The sequence below is a fragment of the Callorhinchus milii genome, unplaced genomic scaffold, assembly GCF_018977255.1.
Source record: "Callorhinchus milii isolate IMCB2004 unplaced genomic scaffold, IMCB_Cmil_1.0 Scaffold2, whole genome shotgun sequence".
NCBI classification, from domain to species: Eukaryota; Metazoa; Chordata; class Chondrichthyes; order Chimaeriformes; family Callorhinchidae; genus Callorhinchus; species Callorhinchus milii.
Genome location: NW_024704743.1, coordinates 78870912 through 78893420, shown reverse-complemented (window position 1 = coordinate 78893420; position 22509 = coordinate 78870912). Strand labels below are relative to the sequence as shown.

Genomic DNA, 22509 nt, shown 5'->3' with positions numbered 1-22509 from the left:
CTATTCCTCAATTTAAAACAGATTCAAGCCTTCATTTTGAAAGTTTTACTTAAACTAACAAATGTAAAATTATAATATTGAAACAGATCTTATTTTAAATATAAAACATCTTTATAGAACAAAACTTCCTAACCCCTGAAGCCAAGGAATTAGTGTTACAAAATGTCTCTGGAATTTATAACTTAATTCAACTGATCGAGGAACAATGTACTCACCATTGCAATAAATCGGCCAATGAAGCAGAAATATGATAGATGGTCTGGATTTATTGTGGATGCTGGATTTATCTGCAAACAGTAATTGCTCTTGCCGGCATACTCAAAAAGACAGTACATTGGATTTAACACCTCATGGGAGAGAAGAAAGAACCATTCTCTGCAAAATAAATTAGTTTGAAAATCACTAATGACTATTTCAAAATTTCTGTCAAATTTTGTCAAACGGCAGAGGCGTGTAAAATTCCCTCTACTTTGTCCCACGCTCAGGCAACCCCAGGTAAGCACTGATTAAAATTAGATCTTCCATGCTCAGAAAGAACATAGGACACTATAAGGTAGGTCCCACATTTCCTGGGACAGTCTTGAGTTCAGCAACAAACTGAACAAAAAACATAATCCTTAATGTAAAACAAAATATTCATTCCAATCTTATTTCAACTGATTTCAACAGGCTTCAAAAAAATGGAGCATGTAAACAAGGTTGAAGAGGAAGGTTTTCAGGCGGGACTTGAAAAAGGGGAGAGAGGGGGCAAGGCAGAGGGATTGAGTGAGAGTGTTCCAGAGTTTTGGGGTTTAGTAGATGAAAGCAGACCTCCGATGGCGGGGCGGAGGGTGCGAGGGGCGAGCAGGAGGCTGGCACCAGTCGAATGGAGGTGCCAGGTGGTGTATTAGGGAGTGAGTTCGGAGAGATAGGGAGGTGCCAGACAGTGAAGGGATTTGAATACGAGAGTGAAGATCTTGAAGTCGATCCTTTCAGTGATGGAGAGCCAGTGGAGTCTAGCCAGAACTGGTGAGATGTGGATACGACATGGGCGGCCGAGTTCTGAATGAGCTGGATCTTTAAATGGTGGAGCTTGGGAGACCGGCGAGGAGTGCGTTTGAGTAATCCAGGTGGGAGTTGACAAATGCATGCACGAGGGTTTCAGCTGAATTTGGGGTAAGGTACGGTGAGAGGCGGGCAATGTGGCAGAGGTGAAGAAGGCAAGTCCTGGTGAGTGGCCGGATGTGGGCAGTGAGGACAGATGGGGGTTGAACTGGATACATAGATTGCACACTGATTCAGTGAGTCTGAGGGAGAGCCCAGGGAGGTTGAGGAGTTTAGATCCGCAGGAGTGAAGACATTGACGGGAGCCAAGGAGTATGTATGGCTTCCGTCACGTCCACAATCAGCTGCAGAAAGTTTGCACTCATCCAGGCCCTGATGTCTGCCAGAAAAGCTGATAGAACATCAGCAGACCTGGCGTTGGTACTGGAGGAGGCAAAGTAGATTTGTGAATTACAATTACCAGGTCAGGAAACTACTGGCATTTGAGCATGTTAAAACACACAGGATATTATCCACGATGCCATACCAATATCGACTTTCAAATAACTTTTTCTAAACCTTACTGGAAACAGCACTTTACTTGAAAATAGTTATGAAAATACTTTACCTAGCCAATCCACCATAATCCAGCCCCTCCTCTCCTCTAAATATTACATACAATCGTCTTCGAAGGTCATAGGGTTTTAAGGCCATGATCTGTTAAAATAAACAATTAAAGATTTTTCATGGGTAAATATATCAAAGTAAATGCTTCATTTTAAACACATTTTTAGAGTGAAGGTAGTCAAGTATAGTGTCTGTAGAATATGTTCAGGAGATTTTGCCTTATCATTCTGAGGGACTGATTCAGCAGAATTTTTATTTACAATTAGATATCCCAAACTCTTAATACCTATCAATGAATGACACCACAAAATCCAATTCTAAACTTTCATGAAGAATGTTATGTTTGCAGTTGTATCGTAGGAGACTGACTATTTTACTCTTTGAATGTAAATTAGCAATATAGCAAAACCTTAAGTATACACTGTAATGCTAAACATCTTAAGGGGGGTAAAAGAACAGAGAGACCTAGGGGTGCAGGTAAATGAATCCTTGAAGGTGGCAGAACAGGTAGATAAAGTTGTAAAAAGGGCATATGGGATACTAGGCTTTATAAATTGGGGCATAGAGTACAAGAGTCAGGAGGTTATGATTAACCTATATAAAACACTGGTTAGGCCTCAGTTAGAATACTGCGCCCAGTTCTGGGCACCACACTATAGGAAGGATGTTAAGGCATTGGAAAGGTGCAGAGGAGATTTACGAGGATGGTACCAGGAATGAGGGACCTTGATTATGAGGAAAGGCTGGAGAGGCTGAGATTATTCTCATTGGAGCAGAGAAGGTTACGATGAGACCTAATAGAGGTCTTCAAAATCATGAGGGGATGTGATAGGTTATAAAGAGAAAAACTGTTTCCACTGGTGGGTGTGTCGGTGACTCGAGGTCACAGATTCAAAATAGTATCTAAAAGAAGCAGAGGGGAGGTGAGAAGAAATTTTTTCACACAGCGAGTTGTTCGAATCTGGAACGCATTGCCTGAAAAGGTGGTCGAGGCCAATTCGATAACTACTTTTAAAAACGCGGTGGATGGGTATTTGAGGAGGACGGGTCTTCAGGGTTATGGGGAAAGGACTGGGGGAGTGGGATTGACATTAATTGCTCTATTCAAAGAGCCGGCACAGACTCGATGGGCCGAATGGCCTCTTTGTGTGCTGTACGATTCTATGATTTTCCAGTGGAAAATTGAATATTAGTTGCTAAGCAACGTCTCAAAACTAATCAATACAGATTCAGGCACTGTATGTATTTGGCACGGATACAAGTGTCAGTTTGACTCAGTTGGAAACCCTCTTACCTCAGAGTCAGAAGGTTCTGAGTTCAAGCCCACATCATGACTTTGAGCTCATCGGCCCTCTAGGCTAACTGTGGATGCATGCATTGTAGAAGTGCCGTCTTTCAGATTACCCATTAATATGCCTGTTCAGGTGTCAAGATTCCATGCTAATGCGAGTGAAATTGGCAGCGCTTCTAGTGCATGGCAGCACACAGAAACTGTTGTTAGCAGCACTCCATGCACAGTACGCAGGAAGTGGTTAGCTGTAGGTCCGATATGAAGTCAGACATTTTTTTTAGGATCAGTAAGGCAGCTTATCCATGCCAGGAGTCAGCTCACCTATGCTGACAGCCAGGTATAAAATAACTCAGTTACCAAGGGTTTACTCACTCTGCAACTGGACTCACCTGTGTGTATATACATTATGTTTATATGTGTAAGGGAGTGACTTTGTTATACAAAATATCAAATTGTGCATATAAGAAGCTATTAACTGTTGATTTTATAAGATTTTAGTCTCAAGATGCCTCCTCTCCCTCCCCCCATTTTAGGTAATTTTTTTGTTTCAAAATAAAAAATACTTTAGAAAATAAATTTGTTCACGATCCAATTAAGAACTTACAAATTTGATCCTATGAAAAGCCCCCTAAACAATAAAGGTATTGTCCTTGGGTAAAGTTCAAAAATCACTCTGCTCATATAAAGTCACCTTACGTTGCAGTTTAATTACATCTTCCCCATTACGCTTTACTTCATCATAATGCCATTCACCAGCAGAACAGGAACAACAACAAAATTACATTTATAGAGCCCCTTTCATGTAGGGAGGATGTCCCAAAGCGCTGAAGTCAGGTGTCGGGGCCCGAGCATGAGGGAGGTGTAGGGGTGAGGGAAGGCAGAGAGGTGGGAGGGTGACCAAAGGCACGATCGAAGAGAAGGGTCTTGAGACCGGCCTTGACGGAGGCAAGGGAGAAAGCGAGACGAAGGGACTGTGGGATAGAGTTCCAGATTGTGGGGGCAGAGAGGCTGAAACACCTGCCACCGATGGTAGGGCGGGTTGGACAGGAGACATGGAGCAGGCCGGAGTCAGGTTGATAGGGAGTCAGCAGGTCAGAGAGGTAGGAGGGGGCAAGGCCATGGATTGCCTTAAAAGTGAGGATGAGGAACTTGAACTCCATCCTCTGGGGGATGGGGAGCCAGTAGAGTTGGGCGAGGGTGGGAGTGAGGGGGTCGCAGAGCTTGGTGCACGAGAGTACACGAGCTGCAGAATTTTGGATGATCTGCAGCTTGTGAAGGGAAGAGTTGGGAAGGCCGATGAGGAGTGAGTTTCCCTAGTCGAGCCTTGATGTGACGAATGCGTGGATGAGAGTTTCGGCAGCCTGAGGGGTGAGTGAGGCTGTGGCAGAGTCTGGCAATGTTGCGGAGGTGGTGGTAGGCAGTGCCGGTCATGGTGTGGATGTGGGGGAGAAAGGACAGTTCAGGGTCAAACAAGACACCCAGGTTCCTGACTGGCTTAGTGAGGAACATTTGATACCAACAACATTTGACACCAACAACTTGAATACTGCTCGAAGTCCTCACCCTACTGAAGATGAGCAACCTCACCTATGCAATTATTGTATTGTAGCCACAGTTTTAAAAGTAGAGGATTCCAAACTGATGAATCATAAAATCTACCAGCAGTCAAATGCAACAATCTATTTTACAATATTTGTTCTGAATGCAGATTTGCTCTCTGTTTACATAATTATCATATTATAAACAAATAAATTTAGTCAGGGAATTAACAATGAAAATTCAGCAGAAACATTTTTGATACATTCAAGATTTGAATGCCACACTGATGATGCTATCAGAATACTGAACGATGCTGATCATTTTCCTTTCCACGAATGCTCCCTAAAGTTTCCAACGCTGCCCTCTTAAATAAGTCCTTTTAAATGTGTCATTTTGTTAAGAAAAGTATTTGTTTAAGAAGTTACAGTAGCAGTAGAGCCTTATTATAAGAAGGTTGATTGGTTCATAAAATCGCAACCCACCTTATAACAAGGCCATGGTAAGTGATTTCACTGCCCATGTACACATCCGGCTACCCCACTTTCTTTAATTGAAAATAAAGTCCAATTTCCAGTTCACCAGGTCATCACCAATGTAGTTTCTTGTGTGATGCATGTGCATGTCGTAGGAAGTGATGATGCTGGCAGCAGCCCGATAAAACTGGAAGTTGGTCGTCTTTAGTACGCTTACCTAGGTACACCCATCAAGTAACTGTAGTCATCACTTCCTTCACACCATACAGCAAGTGACACAATGGCAAACTCATTATCTGGAACGTGGCCATTTTACTGCATGAACTGGAATTTGGGTGCAGGATGGCACAGAAATCAAGTTGCACACATGCACAATAAATGGGAGTCTACACCCCATCTGGCTATAAATGGACCAATGTACTAGCAAAACGTGTTATAATATGACTGCACTGTACTAAGGCAATTTTGTTCCAAATACATAGCATTTCTACGGTGATGGTTCTTTTCCCCCATTTTCATCCCAGGAATGGAAATCAATTATGTGTCATTCGTTTAACTCATTATTATCTTTAAAACAGAGTAAATGGTTTATTATTGTAAATGTAGGATTTTTCATCTGGAAACAGTTTATAATGTATATCCTGTAAATGTTTTTACTTTTAGGTGTCCTTATACTGAGATTTGTTGAGATGTGAATACAATTATCCAAAAGCTGAGTTTTATTTTTTTTAAAAAAAGAAATTTACAGTGGTAGTAAAATCAACTTACTTGTTGAAAGGAGTCTTCAAATAAAGTCTGTCTGGAAACAGTAATCTTTACATGACTCGGCAATGCATTGGACTGAAACAATAAAGTCATCCATATCACTCAATAGTACAATTTAGAAAAAATAAAATACTCATTTAACAGATGTCAAATTGCAACCTTAACTTTTGTTAAAAAAACAATAAAAAACTCACAATAAAGAAATATTACCTGTTTTGAAGGGTCTTCTTCATTCTTAGAAGATCCATTGTGCACACACCCCTGGAGATGAGCCAGGCCAGTTGTGGGAAAATATGTACTGGGCAACACCATTTGAAGTCTGTGTGTGCCAATAGTCAATTCCTACCCACTTTTCCCTGCTCCCATAAGAGTTCTAAGTAGCAATTTGTTTTTCCATTGCAATAACAATGCTCTCTTGTTGGTATTCTGCTCTGATGTCTTTTCTAACCATCAAATCTTCTGTAGATATTTTTAAATTTATAGTCATTGGTTTATTTCTAAATTTGTTCCTAATCAATAAATTAATATTTGTTTCTGAGGACCTGAGTTTCAGTAGAACATTTGAATCATTTACAATTTAGAAACATAATAAGCTGGTTGAGTTGGCACTGCCTGTCTAAAAGAATTAACCAAATATTATTAAATTATTCTTTGCTTCATGTGACATAATTTGGGCAGCCAACTGAGTTCTTGAAAGCTTGTACCCCGTTATTTGGTGACTACTGACATCAGTTTATAACACCCTGCAATGAATGGTACCATTTTTATATCCATTTTATCCAAGATATTCAAAGTTGTGTTTTCCCTAGAACGTGCTCTAGGTCTGGCTTAACTCCAGTGGTGAGTAGAGGATGCTGAATGAAGACTACCATTTAGAATTTAAATTAACAACTTTGCAAAGAGTCAAATTGAAAACAGTCCAATTACAAAACAGTTTGTAACAATTTAGGATTAAAATGAGGGAAAAGCAGAGAGGGGAAAAAAAGGATGTTACCTGACACAAATACCGGAAATGTGCTAATTTCCATCGAAAACTACGTTCGTATGCAATTTGTGGGCCCTTTGCACTGTGAATGTAAAGTACATTTTTGCTTTAAAATGACAGAAGATCGTTTATTAATGGTTGTGTTTTAAATATGCTTAGGGATTTTCTTATGTTAAATAAAGATTACACAAAAATATATTTGCCAAGATCCCAAAAATCAGATGGACTGAGGGACCTGCATCTGAACCTTTTAGTGAATTGTTGGAAAAAAAACTATAGCCAATAGCTACAGGACCAATTCAGCTTTTTGAAGATTTCAGCTCACAATATCATGCCGAAACAATGTCAGGAGTAGCTTTATAATAAATAAATCAGCCTTATTGCTGTAACGAGTATACATCAGGGAAACATCTGGCTTTTAAAAAGACACTTTGCAAGTTTTTTTGTTAAAAATATTTTGGCAGAAATATTGATTACACTGATTAATAAAATGGGAGTGAACAGCAATACCAATTATTGCCCACAGTATTGTATGGAAGCATTAAGTGCAGAATTTTTTTGAAAATAAGAAATGATAAAAATGTTAATTTACTTCTACCTTTCATCTTTTTTCTCCTTTCTATAATCTTTTAAATATTTTTCTTTCACTTTTAAAGTCTGAATAGTGGGTTTACCCATTTTCTTAACTTCCCGTCTCTTACAAATAATTCCACAACTGGATTGTCTAAAACCAAACTTCAGTCAGTCAAATCTTTAGTTTGATCTAGTTGCAAAAGGTGATGTAACCAGGTCAAAACTAATGGCATTTCTGAGTACTTCAACTACTCAATTCATTTGAATTATCTTGTCAGTCAAAGGAGTGAAAGGCATCTTAAAAATACATTGAACGTATCGCTGTTGCAGGAAGCACTCCATTCAAGACAGTGCAGTAGATCAGCAGTATAAAAGTTAATTTTGGTCAAGGTACAAATTGCAAAAGATGGTGAGCAAGAATATGCAAAATCTTTTGAGTAGCTGAATTAGGGTCCAGACCCTTTGTCCTGTTAGCTTGTGAGGGTTACAATGAGGTAAATTTGTGACACTAATCAGAGAAGAAATGGAAAGACAAGTCATGAATAAAGGGGTTGATATAACAATCAGCCAAATAAATGGAAGAACTGAAACTAAGACAAGATTGTCACCTGTAACAATATATCAGATAAATAATTATTTTATATTAGAGTGGGAATGTCTGAAAAGACCAAACATACCCAGAAGGATAGGTAGCTTAGGGACAGGTATCAATTAGCATGGCTCAGTTGGGAGCCCTCTTGCTCTGAATCAAAAGGTTGCAAGTTCAAGCCTCGCCTGACAATACATTGCTGAATGAGTACAGATATTACAGGATTACTGTGACTGCTCAGGTGGACATTAAAGATTCAATGACACTATTTGAAAATAGAAGGTTGTTTTTCCCAGAGTTCCCCAGNAAAAAAATTGTCATTCATTTCATAGCTGTTTGGAAGGCATTGCAGTTTGCAAAATGGCTGTCACATTCACCTTCAAAATACAATACTATACTCTATGGTAAATCCTGTGAAGCGCTTTGCGATTTCTCAATGACGTGTTAAGGGGCTATATCAAAAACAAGACTTTTTAAATTATTATCAATCCCAAGAAGTGAAAATAACTAAAGTGTGCTCAATCAAAAAGGGTGCCACCTGATTGGAGATGGCTCTTCCCACTCTTGTCCACAAAGGGAAAATCCATTAATGAATATGGTAAGATTCAAACAGTATATTCATCAGAACTGCAGATCAGCAGTATTAAAGTTAATTTTGGGATTCGTTAAAAACAGATTTGATGGAGAGAATTGACAAAATGAGAATTTCTGTAGCTTAGCGACAGAAAAAGGAGGCTTGGAGCAAGTCTCTAAAAGAGCTGTTATACAGAAATAAAAAAGACTGTAGCCTATTATCAAGTAAACTACTTATAAACTGCTCAAGAACAGATAAGACCCAGATGGAAGATCCAAAGACATGATTTCAAGGAACCAGGAGAACAACAACTTGCTTAACCATGCCAACAAAATGGTCAAAATGCTGCAGGACATCTAACAATCTATTGTATTGCATTGCTCTTGCTTTTTTTCTCTCCCTCTCTGCACACAAACTCAACAACTAAAACTCCTCCTCACTAAGATTGAGCCCAGGTATATAATAATCCTTGCATTTGATATAGTGCCTTATCACGTCTTCGAGATGTCTCAATGCGCTTCACAGAATATACTGTAAAAAGAATTGACTGCATATTTTGTGGGCGATACGTGGCAGCCAATTGTGCACAGCAGTATCCCACTAACAGTCATGGATTGAAGTGACCAATTTATTATTTTTTTTGAAAGAATTATTACCCCCAGAAAAGTGATCCACCATCGACTAACAACCATGTTCCTACTTACTACTAGGTAAACAGTGGTGTCTGCAGTAAGGAAACTGCCCAACATTTTGCCCTGCTGGGAATCAAACCCAGGTCTCTCTTATGAGGCGAATGCTCTGAACACTTGGCTACAGGACTGAAATGGCATTGCTGTAATGGTATTATTGTCTGCCACTTACAGCTTTCTATTTAAAATTTGTAACGAATAGATAAACTTGGTTTAACACATCTTTTGTCTTGCCCTTCGGATGAGACATAAAACTGAGGTTTCGTCTATCTGTTCAAGTGGACATTAAAGATCCCGTGGCCTCAATTCAAAAAGATAATGGTTTCTCCTTGTGTCCTGGCCAACAATACCCCAGTTAAAATTGATCATCTTCATGACTGTCTGTAGGACAACAGCATGTTAGCTGCTGCATTTTCTACAAAAAAGTCACTACACTTTCGTATGAATCCTGTGAAGTGCTTTGAGACATCCTCCCAACGTGAATGGTGCTTTATCAAATACAAGAATAATTACTTATTATTCTAATACGATAAACCAAGAGTTAAATCTGATCAACACTGCCTGGTTTGTCAGTTTCTGAAAAGATCTTTTGGCTAGAAAAGGAAGTCAGTTGACAATAAAGCAGTCTTAAAGGGTAGTCGGCATCTTTGCTTTGATACTGAATGCCAAAATGGTAACCTGTACTCCTTTTTCAGATCTTATTCACTTGGTGTAGTTCTAATTTTTATTTTAATTGGACCAAATTTAAAAGGGACATTAAATTATATATGGATGGAGTGCATGACAGGCCAGATTCTTTGGAGTTTGGTTTAAAAAAAAACATATTGGCAATACTTTAGACAAGTACATTTCATAGTGTAAAATCTTGAACGGGTTTAAAGCATTTTACTTATTTTGTTGTACACTCAATAATGCTTGTATTGCAAATAAAAAGAGTAAAAGTGATAACTGACAAACGGTTATAATACAGAAAAGGTATTTAATTGCTTCCACTTTGTCCCTGGATTGAACTTACACTGAAGATTTGCCCGTGCGAGGATCTTGAAAAGTGGTTGTTCGAGTGTTATGATCCACAAAATATCTGACACCTTCCCTTGTGTAACGGATTTCCCAGCCCTCTGGAAGTGGATCTTCATTTTGCAAGCTGCAAAGATCAGAAAGCACAAGAACAGAATTACAAGGATAGCTCCAAAGGTGATGAACAACAGATGCGGTAATTTGTATTCACATCACAGAAATTCTGTCAATGGAAACATTTCAAAAAGGTCTAAGTCCTTATAATGCATCATGCGTCAAAAATGCATCAGTTTTGTCTTGCAGAAGATTTCTAAAGGTGAAATACTTTTAGTCTGAATTTTGGCAGAACACACAATGAAGAAGCTAAGATGTTAAAACTCTAGATTTAATTCCATAAATTAATACCTGTGCGCAACCGGCTGCGTGTTTCGCCCATAAAATATACAGTCAATTCACTTTATATTCTGTGAAGCACTAAGAGTCGTCTTGAAGACATGATAAAGCACTGTATAAAATGCAAGGATTATTATGTGTCATACAGTAAATACAAGTTTACAGAAGTTATAACTATTCATTCAGCGCGTTAAGACTTTCCATTGGGCTCTAGACCATTTATCCATTTCCTCAGTACCAGTTTCCATACTGGACTCTTACCCTTGTGTTCTTGGATCTTCCCACTGAGTGGTTTTTGTATTATGATTCACAAAGTAAACTCTATCATTTGCATCCACCCTCCTTTCTATGGTAGATGAAGGAAAAAAAAGTATTAGATTTGTGTTCTGATCCTTGACCAAGACTGCTTTTCTACACCTCAACCATATTGCCCGCCTATGTCGCCACCTATGTAGCTAAATGCTACAAAAAGCCTACCCAAGCCATTGTTACTTCTAATCTGGACTTTTAAAAAACACTCCTCGTTGGCTCTTTAGCTCTACCATTCATAAACTCTGAAATTTATATAAAATAACTGCTTGCATCCTCACCCACATGCCCATCACCCGTCCACCTGAGGCTCCACTGACCCCTCATCTACCAGCAAATCGATTTCAAGTTCTTCACTTTCACCTATAAATGCCTTCATGCCCCAGCTCTGCTCTCTATTTCTCTGATCTTCTCCTTCCCCACTCTTCTGCTCATCCCTTACGATCGACTAACTGGAACTCCATCCCTCAATCCTTGTCCCACTCCACTGCTTGAGGCCTGACTCTTTATAAAGTGCTCCAAGACACTATCCTACCTATTTAGAGGGTGCTATATAAATGCAAGGGGGGCCTGACTCTTTATAAAGTGCTCCAAGACACTATCCTACCTATTTGGAGGGTGCTATATAAATGCAAGGGGGGCCTGACTCTTTATAAAGTGCTCCAAGACACTATCCTACCTATTTAGAGGGTGCTATATAAATGCAAGTTGTTTCGTTCCATTCTTCACTTTAGACATTAATTGATATGGAGAGAGGCGAGAAAGAGGGATTAAAATTTAATTCCTCTATAGTTTCATCAATGTCACTCTTCTTTTGGTGCCCATCTCTCTCTTCCTCCACCCTTAAGTCACTCATCACATATGTGTCAGACAGATAACATTCTTGCGTAATAATGATTTAAATTGGCTTTAATTCTGTTGACACATTTCAATCAAGACCGACTACCAGCCACCATTCAATACTATTTCCATTCTTGATTTCATGGGTGCATTTCTTAAGAAACAATGATTGTGCACATTGAGCAGTGTGCAAATGTAGAGATTAAGTGAAACTCTTCATAACTAAATATCGGTTTCACAGACTATTATTTATGTAGCCAAACTACAGAAATTCAACAGAAACTGCACCTTTACCAGTTTTAGGAACAATCCTGAGAAAAATACACAAATCACAGCATGTTCCTTTTTAGAATGGGAGTGATATGCTGAATAATTTACTATTGTGTAGTATTTCTCACATAAGGTTTGACCTCTACCGAAATGATAAAACTTACCCCAGCCAGGTGGTAAAGGGCCAAGAGGATCGTTTTCTGCTGATAACATTGAGGCCTGTTGAAAATAATAGGTATGTAATTACCTGTATCAAAGGATAGGTATTAAAATGGATAAAATAAAACATTAGTAATGCTGTAATCTTGTTTCTTTCTGTTTAGGTCCATTTCCCTCCCTCCCCTACCCCAAAAAAGCACCCATCCATCAACTAACTTCACATAAGGTTAGATTAATGCTACTTACTTACTGTACAAAACCCCACATTGTTTCACCCTCTAATTTTCTCAATTCACCTGCAATCTCCTTCCATCATCTGGCTGGCATCCAGAAATGACTGACTGGGGATTAGCATTTTTGTGTCCTACTAGTTGATAGCATAGTGCACTGGGACACTTTGTTTTATTCAAAGACAAATTCATAAATCTTGTAAGAGTACATTTTAAATAAAATGAAAAAAACAACCTCTGCAAGCTCTTTGTAATGCAAAATTAAACAGTTTTGAATGCACAATTTACGAAGTATTATATATGCAATTTCAGCTTCTAATCATGGCATAAAATTCTTCCGCTGTAAATTGACTGTTTTAGCTCACACCATCTCGGGACTATTTTTGAAAATTCAGTCGCCAGAGTGTCAACTACTCCTGAATATTCCAGTGCTTGTTATTAACATTACTTGTTCATTTTTTAATGCAATGAGAAAATTATTGGACAAGAATGAGCCAATTACTTACCGAATAGAGGTATCGTTGGTTGAATTGCTGCATCGCTCCCTGTAGCTGATTCCGCTGAGATTGCCATTGCTCAAAGTTCCTGACTGATTCCATTGTTGGCCGCTGCCATGTGGTTGTCCTGGTGTTATGATCCACATAGTACACTCTGCCTCGGTCATCAACCCGCCTTTCCCATCTGGTAGAGAAAGCTTTATGAGAATAACACTGAACATATAAGCAGTTAAAGAAGCAAGTGGATTCCTGTTGCTGAGTGTTTAGAGCACTCGCCTCGCAAGGGAGAGACCTGGGTTCAATTCCCAGCATGGCAAAATGTTGGGCAAGTTTCCTTACTCCACACACCTCTGCTTACCTAGCAATAGGTTGTTAGTCGATTGGCATATCTCTTTTCCGGGAGTAATAATTCCTTCAAAATAATAATAATAAATTGGTCACTCAATCCACGACTATTTGTGGGACACTGCTGTGCGCAATTGGCTGCCGTGTTTCGCTCACAAAATATACCGTCAATTCACTTTACAGTATATTCTGTGAAGTGCTTTGAGATATCTCGAAGACGTGATAATGCACTATATCAAATGCAATGATTATTATTATTATTTAAGTGCACACCAGTACAATTCAGTTTAACTCACCCAGGTGGCAAGGGCTGCGGTCTTTCCCACGTTGTGGTTCTTGTGTTATGGTCAACATAATATGTTCTACCATGAGGATCTTTTCTTTGCTCCCACCTTCAAGAAGTAAAATCAAAGAAAGGTTTAAATGAAAAGTTTAAATTTCATTTATAGAAGGACTTGTGAATTAAATTGACTTATGTACCTTGCAATTCATTATAAATCATTGAATTTCACTTTGCTCCACCATTGACAGTGCAATTATTCAAAATTAAGGTAAAGCATGCATCTACTATGATAAGACGCTATATCAAATGCAAGGATTATTATAGTTATTATAAGAACCTTTGAAGAATGTAAAATTACATAACAGATACTAGCATCCAACCAACCATCATATTGACTGCATTATGCCAAAAAAAATTATTTTGTAAATGCGTGGTCATGGAAACTCACTGTGTGGCCTTACATATGGCTTCTAGGGCAAGGCACCAAACAGCTGCCACCATCTGTACCATACCCTACATGAGTCACCATCTCCACAACAAGAAAAGTAAAAGAAGAAAACTGGGTTGGGAAAAATATAAAACACAGCAGGCCCTTGGTACAATGCTCCAAGTACAGTTCAAGCCAGATATTATACACAATTTAAAAAATCGTTAGTATTATAAAATATCAATCAATAATTTAATCAACCTTTTGAATGTTGAAGTTATTCTTACAGATACAATTGATTTTATGAATTGTTCTGAGATTAATCTTAATACAGAAATTCTTAGTGACAGTACACTTAATTCTACTTCATAATTTATGTTAGAATGTCTTCAAAACATAATGCATGCATTTTAAAACCAATAAGCATCTGGTATTCAAAGGATCAATTACATTTTGATAAAAAATAATCAAATCCCAAATTTCCAAGTCAAACAGGCTATTTTGATCAAACAGCAATCCCCATCCTATAATTCTGTTAATTAATCAGACAAAGTGCTCATGTACATACCCAGTTGGCAATGGTTCCGTGTTGATGCTGTTTGGCTGCTGTCTAACAGCCTCATCAGGTGTATTTGAATGTCCAGGTTTTCCACTGTCTGCCCCTGTATTGCTTCCGGCAGCAGAGTCCGTAACTGTTGTTACTGCAGAATCACCAGCAGCTGCGCAGTTACTAGGTGTGCTTGTTGCTGAAGTTGTGGTATTGCTTGTAGCAGTTGTAGTTGTACCTAATAAACTTGCCGTAGTAATGGAAGATAAAGTTGTAGTAATAGTAGTTGTAGCAGTATTGTTAGTGCAAACTGTAGGCGTAGAAGTCACTGTAGATTCTGTTGTAGCTTCACTGACAGACATTACAGTCACAGTTATTGATGAGGGTGATGATGATGATGATGTTGGCGTTGATTCTCCATTTACTAAAAAAAAGATAAAAAATTACACAACTAATTTACACAAATTTCTGATTGTTGCACACAAATATTGTTTATGTTTAAGGATCTTCAAACTTCACTGTTTGTACTGCTTCTGCACACTGCTACTCAAAAACACAAGCAGGCTAATATGTTAGAATGCAATATAGAATCATAGAATTATACAGCACAGAAGGAGCCATTCAGCCCATCATGTCTGTGCCGGCACTTTGAAAAGAGCAATCCAATTCAATCCAACTCCCCCGCTCTCTCCCCATAACCCTGCAATCCCGTCCTCCCCAAATAATGATCTACTTCTCTCTTAAAAGTTGTTATTGAATTGGCTTCCACCACCCTTTCAGGCAATGCATTCCAGATTCAAACAATTCGCTGTACGAGTTGTTCGCATTACTGCAAAATGTTTCTTTTTCAAAAAACGTAGAACCACTGAATCTAAATTAGTTTACCATAGATTTGTGCAGCCAGTAAAGTTCATTTTAGGAAGAATAAACCCCATTTAAGAGTAGAAAAGTGTTTTCATTAACTGCACGTTATTCTAAATTGAGGGTCAAAAGACTAAATTGGCATCAAAATCTTCAAATTATATTGGATTTTTGTCTGAATAAGATCTCTATGGTGCAACCCTGATGTAATGCATCTCATAATGCCTTATAATGTCTAGCCATAAATTTCCCTGCCTTGATTTATGAAAATTTTGCTTACTGTTAAGCGCAAATAATCTATTCTTTCAATAAATTATGGGTTTATTTTACTTTTAGTAATTTGCTCAGCAATTTCTCTGGAACGAGAGAATTTATGCTGATATTCAAGCAGTCATATATGATTTTGCTTTTGGGCCAGCCAGGTGCCTGGCACACGCAGAAAACCAGGGCGCGCGCGACGGGCTGGAGGGGGCGAGCGCCGGGCCGGAGGGGGCGCGCGTCGGGCCGGGGGGGGCGCGCGCCGGGCCGGGGGGGGCGCGCGTCGGGCCGGAGGGGGCGCGCGCGGTGAGGTCGGAATAAGGGGTTTTGTAGCAAAGGTGGGGTTTTTAGCGAAGGAGGGGGTTTGTAGCGAATTCTGCGGAAAAATTGCAGCCACCCTTTTCTATTGGCCCAGATTATGACAAAGGATTTCTTTTGGGAGTCTGCAGAAGCAATTAAATGTGCCCCGGTCCTCCCCTTTTCATAACTTCATAAGAGCGTACTTCGAAGAATTGTCTTGAAATTACATGAAAACAAAACTAAATAGAGCATGATAACACATTACGTAAATTCTAAATTTACTAATTATCCTCCACATAACATACTGGATTTGGATCCAATCCATTCTTCTTTCCTGAGTTGTTTAGTTTTTCTCAACTCTTCAAACTCTGTTAGTATCCAGCCTTTACCATACATTAGTACAAATACTATAAATTGAATAAACATTTCAACTGGTTACAATTATTTCAATGTTTACAAATATTCAATTGGATTTCTGAAGGTTGCAATTGCTGTGCTTCTTGCTCTGGTGCACTCAGTTATGTGAAAGAATGGTAAGATAACTAAATTGAGGATTAAGGCAAGATTCAGAACAGAGGCTGCAGTAATAAAACAAAGTACTAGTTTCATAAATAAAATGCTCAGTAATCATCACAAATCCACAGCTACTTACCAGTACTGTTAACAGCTTGGGTCTCAATAGGTTTTGGCGCTGGTGCACTTTTAGGCCTGGCAGCTTCGTGGGTAGGTGAGCTATTACTTTCCCCATTCAAAACCGGAGAATTGGCTGCAGACTGTCGTGAAAAACTTGTTGATGGACTGTCTGCGCAGTTGGAGGTTTCTGTGCAAGATCTTGGGGGAGGGAAGAAACAAATAATATTCAAGGTTGAAGATACTAATTAATTCAGCTCAAATTATCTCATAGGAACAGGAGTTCCAGGTGATAAGATTGCCCCAGACACCACTTCCTGCGTGAATTAATTGTCAGCCTCTAACATTGTGAATTAATTTCCTTCAATATGAAGGAAATGGGAAAACTTGCTGAAAAAAAATACCAATTAAAATCAGAAACTAAGAAATCTAGCTATAGTGAACAGAATAATCTTTGAATTTTTAGAGTGATTGCACTGATGTCACATGGATTTATCATTAAGTAAATTGATCATCCTTCATTCATAAACATGATGCTCCACTTTTATAAAGCATTTACACACCTTGTTCTAGCCCTTCCAGATGTGTCACCACCATTTACATGGATGGCATCTCCATTTTGCTGAACTTCTGCACAAAAGAACATCAATTAATAGACACACAAGAAAAGTCATTCTACAATTGTTGGCACTACAAATATAGATCTGTGTTATAGATAAAATATACTTACTGGTTGCTGGTGCAGTGCCATTAGGTACAGATTCCTGATCCATTGTCATACCATCAAGGAAAACAGTAAGCTCACCAGTTTGCACTACCCGATTCTTATTTTCCAAGGTGAGCTTTAATACTTCTTTAACATTCTCCACTATTAAAAAATAAGAAATAAAAATAAAGAATCATTTATATAGTACTTTGCACTGCACCCAAGCTGGGGGTGCAAACCAAAAGGAGTGGGAGGAAAAAGATGACTGAACATGTGGTCTGAAAGCTCTTCTGCCACCTGTGGGGAGGATAGGGTGGGGGACATGAAGCAAATTTAAGTTATTCGGTGGGCAAAGGGGACAGCCAGGTCAGTAAGGATGAAGTATGTCACAAAGGTGGGGCAGAGACTGGGGAGGAATATGAAGGTAAGAAAAATGATCCTGAATTCTGTCTACTGGGGGACGGGGAGACAATCGAGCTAAGTGAGATTGGGAGTGATAGGCTCTCAGAACCTGGTGGAAAGGATACAGGCTGCAGAGTTTTATATTGTCTGCAGTCTGGGTAAGGAAGAGTTGGGGAGTCCGGCAAGCAGGCCATTGGCATAATCAAACTTGGAAACAATGAGAGAAAGCAATGATGAATCTTGGCAGCCAGGGGATAAGAGGTAGTAGCAGAAGTATAAAGAAGTTTGCCCTAAAGTGTTTCCAATGGCATGTAGTTTCAGTTGGTTAAATTCCAGCAAGAGCACAACACACAATCTGGGGTTTCCTTGACTTGGTTTTCACCAACCTATACCTAATACTCTCTGGGATTCAGTTAACCAGGGTGCATCCCTCTGGGGAGAGTGCACATGTTCCATTCCAGCCAGGGAAATTGTGTAGGTGTCATGAATATGTGGAACTCTCAGTATGGTTTGGATATTCTTAAGTATTGTGATAGGTTTCTGCATATGTCAGACACCTGGCTGACCAAAACAAAATTACCCTCCAGATCAACTTGCCAACCACATCCAGGGCAGTGTACTTACATTGCAACAACTTACATTTATATAGCATCCTTTACGTAGCATAATATCTCAGATTGCTTCACAGTGCAAGGGTTGGACCCCAAGATAGGAGGAAGGGAACTGGTGAAGGTGACCAGAGGTAGGTTGTAAGGATTTGAGGGTAGAGAGAAAGCAAAGTGAAAGGATGCAGCAGGGAGTTCCAGAGGTTGAGGCATAATGACTGAAGACTTAGCCACCAATGGTGAAGTAGAGTGATTGGCGGGACGCAGGAGGCTTGTTTTAGCTGAGTTTAGGGGACAGGCAGAGGAGTGAGATACGAGGAGATCAGAGATGCTGGGGCCTGAAGGGATTTGCATGTGAGGGTGAGGTACCTTGAAATCCATATGTTGGGAGACAGGGAAGCAGTGGAGCCTGGCGGGGATTGGGGTGGAGTTGGTGCAGATGAGGATGTGGCCGATCGACCTTGCTAGACAGTACATGTGAAACTGGGGAAAATAGCAAAGAGTGTATTTGATGAGTCAAGCCAGTAGGTGACAAAAGTGATTAACTTCAAAACTTACATTTTCTGTTGTGCAATTCCAAAGCTTGGTTGATGTCTAAAGTGGCTTTCCCTAGTAAAGCATCTGATTTTAAAGTGTGATGGCTCCAGATTTTAAAATCCAACTTTGTGTGCTGTGCTACATTCCTGTTTCAGGGAAAGAGATACTTTAGCATTTTACATTATTTCAATCCAGCATGCTCACAGGTATACTTAATAAATATTTGTAAATACTAAACAAAGGCATTTCATTGATAAATTCCTGCAATAATCAGAGATGTGCTTTTATTTCAGAAAAATCACATGCAAAAGTGACATTCTAACTGTGAATTTAAATGTAACTGATAAGAAAAACCTAATGAAATGCACATTTGCTCATTTCAAACAAATTAGGAGTGTTAAAGAAAAATAGGAATTAAGTTGTTTTTGCTATTCAGAGGTTAATTTCCTTCTATTCATTGAAATACTTTAAGATCAGTGTTTAAAAATATTGAATGTCATTTGCATCTTGATCATCTGAAATAAATAAAACACTTCATTGATCATGTGTTCTCATATTTGTACTAAACATGCAGAATACTGAAGCAATTTGTGGTGCAACTACTTGCACAGTGCACCACGTAACCCAAATGGGAGTGTATCATCAAATTTACAAAGAACAGGACTTAAATGTAGCCCAAGACTGAATGTGCATTTAATAAAACTGAAAACAATGATTCTACAATTATGCTTACACTGTTAAGTCCTCATCCCATTTTGGATTGGAAGAACTATTTGACTTTGCAGTTTTCTTTAGTTCTCCTTCTGCTGATAACTCTACATAGATGGCAGTTCCAAACCAANTTTTTCTTCTTTTCAGTTTTGCAGAAGCAACTGTTAAGCAAAAACGTGAAATTCATAAAACCACTGTTAACATTGTCTGAGCTAAACCAGAAAATCCTACACAACATGCATCATACAAATTTAGTAAAATTAAAGTATTACTAAACTAGATGGTCAAAATATTCAGCAATTAAAATATTGTCTTAATTGTACTTTTCCTTAAAATGTTCTCTCTGTATTAAGGTCATCCTACTTTAAAATAATTTTGCTAAACATTACTACCCAGTATTATTTGAACAGATTATATTAATGTGCTCTACTATAGGAAAAATGCAATGTTACAGTATTGTATGAATTTAAAGGATCAACTACAATAATTAAGTTATTTAGAGACACACCTTTACCTCTAGTTTAAAAATAACTAACATTCTTTAGGTTAAAAATAAATCAAGCGCTGACAATCTCTTAAATGTAACTGACTGAAAAGTTACCAATTTACAGTTCATAAAGGCAAGCATATTAGAAGTCACAGTAATCAATGTCACTTTCTGCATTTGGAGGGCATAAAGCAAAATACAAACTAGAAATCATAGTGCACTGTCAATTTTTCCCTGAATCTCTTTTCATTGTTTAATATTTCTGTATTAATTGTATACTGGAGAATTAAAAACAATTTAGACACCTTATTGGCTTATGTTACATCTAATTTACCATACTTGAGTTTAACTATGGAAAGCTATTTATGTAACAGAGTCTTAAAAAGAATTCATACTTACCAGTTACGTGCAACTGTGATCTTCCATTATGATTGTTACTGGTGTCAGTTCTTGAATAGGCTGTGGCCATGTCAATGGCTACACTGTTAGCCTACAAAAGAAGTGCAAACAACAGCCTATGAAGAACTTTAAACATTAAACAAACAGTTGAACCTCATTAGAAGGCCATTGTTTGGGTCCATAAAATCCCAAACAAACTTATAACAAGGCTGCAATAGCAGGTTTCACCTCACAGCCTGTGGGGTCACTTCCTGTGCATCTGCTGGATCCCATGCGCTGTGTGAAGTGCAAATATTCTTTGTTTATAATAATCCTTGTAGTTGATATGGCACCTTCCATGTCAAAACATCTCAAAGTGCTTCACAGGATTACTGTAAAGCATATTGACTGTATTTTGTAGGCAAACATAGCAGCCAATTTGAGCAATGTCCCACAAAGGATTATTCCTGTCAATGACCAAGACTGGCTGGTCTGTCCTCACCAGTGACCTGGAGTACTGCAGATCCGACTGTTCAGGAACCAGACTACTAAGACTGCCAAGAGAGTTGACTTATGACATACCGTTGCTAAGCAAGTCAGCTTGTAGCTCAGCTCCAAACAGACTGCTTACCTTCCACGATTAGAAAATTAACCCCAAACACATAGTCCATTCACAAAATGGACCAATAAAGCAACACCAAAATACAGAAAATGCATTTCTGCAGTTTGTACCTACGACAACGACAAAATGACATTTGTTTAGCGCCTTTCACTTCGGAAGGACATCCCATCTCGCTGGAGAATCAGTGTTTCTGATCCGAGCTGGGAGTCAGGATCGGGGAGGATGGAGATCAGGGGGGGGAGAAGAGTGACCAAAGGAATTGTTGAAGAGAGGGTCTTGAGACGAGTCTTGAAGGAGGGGTGAAGTAGAGGGACTCCAGGATGTAGTTCCAGACAGTGGGGCAGAATGGCTGATGGCCCGTCCGCCAATGGTGGGGCGGGCAGGGCGGGAGACATGAATATATAACATTAATTAAAACATCAATTAATTATTAAATTAAATAAATAATTAAAACATAAAGCAGGCCGGAGCCCGCTGAACTGAGGGAGCAGACAGGTTGGTAGGGAGTTAGGAGATCGCAGAGGTAGGGGGAAGCAAGGCCATGGAGGCTTTGAAGGTGAGGAACAGGATCTTGAACTGTATCCTCTGTGTAATGGGAAGCCAGTGGAGTCGGGTGAGGATGGGGATGATAGAGTCACGGAGCCCAGTGCAGAAGACAACATGGGCTGCAGAGTTCTGGATGATTTTCAGTGCATCGAGGGAGGAGTTGGAGAGGCCGACAAACAGGGAGTTTGCATAGTCAAAACTGGATGTTACGAATAACCTAATTGGTTAGATATACATTAGAAGTGCAGTATAAATAAAGAATATAAAGTTATTTCAATGCATCGTATTAATCATAAGAATCCTTACGTTTGATATGGCACCTTTCATGTCAGGAGGATGTCTCAAAACACTTCACAGGATATACTGTAAAATGGAGTAACTGTGTACCTCTCTGCCTCCACCCTTGACTCCAGCACCACTGCTGTCCTGAAGGATATCTGTCAGATATCAAGTCCTGGATGAGAGCTAACTTTCTTCAGTTGAACGTCAATAAGACCGAGGCTCTCCTGATTGGCTCCCGTCAGCACCTCCACATCTCAGACGCTGACAGCATCACCATCCATGGTTGCACACTCCACCTTACTAAGGCAGTCCGGAACCTTGGGGTCTTGTTTGACCCTCAACTATCCTTTCTACCCCACATCAGCGCCATGACCCGCTCTCCGCAGGATCGCCCGGCTTCGCCACAGTGTCACATCGCAGGCCGCCGAAACCCTCATACACACTTTCATTACATCGAGACTTGACTATGCAAACTCCTTGCTTGTCAGCCTCCCCAATGCCTCCCTCCATAGGCTGCAGATCACCCAGAACTCTACAGCCGGTGTCCTCTTCCGCACCAGACTCCGTAACTCCATCCTCACCCGACTCCACTGACTTCCCATCACACAGAGGATACAGTTCAAGATCCTGGTCCTCACCTTCAAAACCCTGCATGACCTTGTAACCCCCTACGTCTGCAACATCCTAACCCCTTATCATCCTGCCCGCTCCCTCCGCTCAGCAGGCTCCAGCCTGCTTC

The 22509-nt window shown here is 39.5% G+C and overlaps 1 protein-coding gene across 3 annotated transcripts in view; it reads right to left on the bottom strand.

Moving 5' to 3' along the window:
- LOC103185090 (NEDD4-like E3 ubiquitin-protein ligase WWP1) overlaps positions 1 to 22509 on the bottom strand; it is a 58918-nt gene that overhangs the window by 11742 nt on the left and 24667 nt on the right. For 2 of the 3 annotated variants that reach the window (XM_042332311.1, XM_042332310.1), the window contains exons 2-17: positions 20342 to 20432; positions 19478 to 19616; positions 18766 to 18890; positions 17225 to 17362; positions 17058 to 17124; positions 16517 to 16695; positions 14467 to 14869; positions 13485 to 13580; positions 12853 to 13027; positions 12122 to 12176; positions 10800 to 10884; positions 10144 to 10272; positions 6713 to 6785; positions 5722 to 5793; positions 1652 to 1740; positions 216 to 375 (exon numbers count right to left, since the gene is read on the bottom strand). In XM_042332311.1, coding sequence (XP_042188245.1) covers positions 216 to 375; positions 1652 to 1740; positions 5722 to 5793; positions 6713 to 6785; positions 10144 to 10272; positions 10800 to 10884; positions 12122 to 12176; positions 12853 to 13027; positions 13485 to 13580; positions 14467 to 14869; positions 16517 to 16695; positions 17058 to 17124; positions 17225 to 17362; positions 18766 to 18890; positions 19478 to 19616; positions 20342 to 20411 — 2055 coding nt within the window. In that variant the 5' untranslated portion in view covers positions 20412 to 20432. Of the gene's footprint in view, positions 1 to 215; positions 376 to 1651; positions 1741 to 5721; positions 5794 to 6712; positions 6786 to 10143; positions 10273 to 10799; positions 10885 to 12121; positions 12177 to 12852; positions 13028 to 13484; positions 13581 to 13919; positions 14125 to 14466; positions 14870 to 16516; positions 16696 to 17057; positions 17125 to 17224; positions 17363 to 18765; positions 18891 to 19477; positions 19617 to 20341; positions 20433 to 22509 lie in introns of those variants that run through there. The other variant, XM_007903442.2, reaches the window with a different exon arrangement.